Source organism: Silurus aristotelis (genome assembly GCF_946808225.1).
Source record: "Silurus aristotelis genome assembly, chromosome: 8".
In the NCBI taxonomy this organism is placed as follows: Eukaryota; Metazoa; Chordata; class Actinopteri; order Siluriformes; family Siluridae; genus Silurus; species Silurus aristotelis.
In genome coordinates, this window is record NC_139581.1 from 1,225,618 (window position 1) to 1,228,117 (window position 2,500).

Sequence of the window (2,500 nt, forward strand, 5' to 3'; positions counted from 1 at the left end):
CGCAAACATTTTTTTCATGTTCTTTGTAATAAGAATATTAATATGTTAGTATAGAATGATAATGTTATAAAATAAAAAAAAACATGAGCTACAAAGTGAATTTCTTTTCTTTATTTTATGCTCATAAAATTTTGAAACAAGGTCAAGGTCACAACAAGGTCAGAGATTTAGTTTTTCTTCCATAGTTGATGTGTATGTTAAGGTTATTTGAGAAGTTTGTCAGAAGAAAGATTTATTGTGCTTATAATATAATTATTACAAATGTAATGATTTTAAAGTTAATGAAAGACTATAAGTAATGAGGCTCAGGATTAAGTTCAGCTGCAGGGTTTCATCTGAGTTTAGAGTTTAATTTACTGTTTGTTTGTTTTTTTATTGAAAGAATGTGAATTTAATGAAATAATAATAATACATTAATCTGGATCCCAGGAAAGACTTAGAGACAGTAAAATCAGCTGAGGGATATAAATGATGTTATCATGGCTCATCACTTTCCCTGCTGCTCTTCAGGAACATGCGAACATCAGTAATGAAGTTACTGAAGCACCAAAAAGTTTTCTAATTACCACAAAGCAGAAAAATGGTGTCACTGGAAACCGTGTGCTGGAGGCGTGTCCTGATTAATGGTTATTCTAACCTGGGCCTAAAGTTACACTTGAGCTGCTTCTCAAACCACCGAGCTTCAGCTCACGCCGCAACACAGAGGATGCGTGAAACACCTCGTCTCCGTCACGTCTTCAGATTCTTCAGATTAACTAAAACGTTTAATGATGGTTTGATCGATACCTGTTACGATAATGTCTAGAAAAGTAACTGTACACGACTCGCAGAAACTGGTGGAGCAATACCGCTCGGAGCGAGACGAGGCCCTTCAACGCGAGAATGCCCTCAAGGAGAAACTGAGACAATACGAATCGAGGACAAAGTCGACCGAGACCATCAAACAGAAACTCAAAACCCTGACGTCGGACAACAAAGAGCTCAGGAAGCAGGTGAAAGCGCTGAGGACGGAGATCGGCTTGGAGTCGAGCCCGAACTTTCACGGCAAAACTACGAGGGACGTCATCAACGAACTGCAGGAGAAAGAGCGAGAGTGCAGTGCGCTGGCGGAAAAAGCTGGAAAGTTGAACCTGACCATCGATGAGCTGTCGTCCGAGCTGGCCAACGTGATCACCTCCAAAACTCTGCTGGAGGAAAAAGTCCAGTCACTTCAGCTTAACCTCAAGGACATGACCAACAACCAGCGCCGCCTGCTGAAGTTATGGGAGGATAAAAAAACTCAGCGTGAGCCGATCCTCCTGCCCGCCATCAATCAGAGAACCGCACACAAACCCCTCATCCAGAAAGCCATCCAGACCGACATGTCCATTAGCTCCACACAAATCCTTCCTGCCAATGTCTTTGAAACCAGACTGAGATGGGAACCGGAGAAGAGCAGGAACCTGGACAGAGAAACATCACGTTACCCAACAGCACTCATGCAAAATAAGACAACGAGGCATCACTGATATTCAACTGGAAATGAACGATGACTTTTTTTTGTCCATTTACTGTAACAGGTCCCATTCCTGTGTTACGCATTTCTATAAGTTGGACTTTGAAACACCAAAAATCTCGTCTCACATCCAGGCACCGTCCCAACGCATCATACCCTAAATATACACCGCTACATTTTACTGCCGCGCAAACATACAAATATTATTACAATTTTGTCGACTCAGCATCGTAACTCGGGGACTTCCTGTTTATCTGTTTTCCTCCTACGCAGACGTTTTTACTCAGACGTGTGAATTTGTTTATGAGCATAAAAGACATTTCAGGTTTCTGTCAGTTTGTTATATTTTAGTTAGAAATGATCTGTAAAATGATGTGTGACATGAACGTGGAATTTTGTTTGTTAAACTAAAAAATAAATGAAAATCAACTCATTCGTTTATCCACTTATTTATGTGTTAAATGTATTGATTCAGTACTGAAGTCCAAAAAGACCTCGCAATATAATCTTTTCTTTTTGTTTTGTTTTCTCGTGACTTCATTTCTCACAACTTTATTTTCTCGTGATCTCGACTTGTATCTCTGATGCTGCATCCAGAACATGTTCTAATGTGGAATCCATGTGAAAAGTCGTGATCACGAGGAAATGACAGAAACAGAAAAAATAATATAAAGCATGTCCTTTATCACGTCTGTAGGGAAAAGACGCCGGTTGGTGTTTTAGTGAATGTTTATGAGCAGGCGGTGTTTTAGTTGGTGTTTATGAGCGGGCGGTGTTTTAGTGAGTGTTTTTGAGCAGGCGGTGTTTTAGTGAGTGTTTTTTAACAGGCGGTGTTTCAGTGAGTGTTTATGAGCGGGCGGTGTTTTAGTGAGTGTTTATAAGCGGGCGGTGTTTTAGTGAGTGTTTTTGAGCGGGCGGTGTTTTAGTGAGTGTTTTTGAGCAGGCGGTGTTTTAGTGAGTGTTTTTGAGCGGGCGGTGTTTTAGTGAGTGTTTTTTAACAGGCGG

At 40.7% G+C, this 2,500-nt stretch overlaps 2 protein-coding genes across 2 annotated transcripts in view; both read left to right on the plus strand.

Moving 5' to 3' along the window:
* yipf1 (Yip1 domain family, member 1) overlaps positions 1-95 on the plus strand; it is a 9,734-nt gene extending 9,639 nt beyond the window's left edge. The window contains exon 10 of the mRNA XM_083548119.1: positions 1-95. This exon is cut by the window's left edge and continues 289 nt beyond it. The gene's annotated coding sequence lies outside the window, so the exon portion shown is untranslated.
* A 392-nt stretch (positions 96-487) lies between these two features.
* On the plus strand, positions 488-1,868 carry LOC310729687 (uncharacterized protein). Its single transcript, XM_083548162.1, has one exon. The coding sequence runs from the start codon at positions 798-800 to the stop codon at positions 1,506-1,508; it is 711 nt and encodes a 236-aa protein (XP_083404288.1). The 5' UTR covers positions 488-797; the 3' UTR covers positions 1,509-1,868.
* The last annotated feature ends 632 nt before the right edge of the window (positions 1,869-2,500 follow it).

Excerpts from the sequence above, each read along its gene's own strand:
- LOC310729687 (XM_083548162.1), top strand. The coding sequence starts at position 798 with ATGTCTAGAAAAGTAACTGTACACGACTCGCAGAAACTGGTGGAGCAA.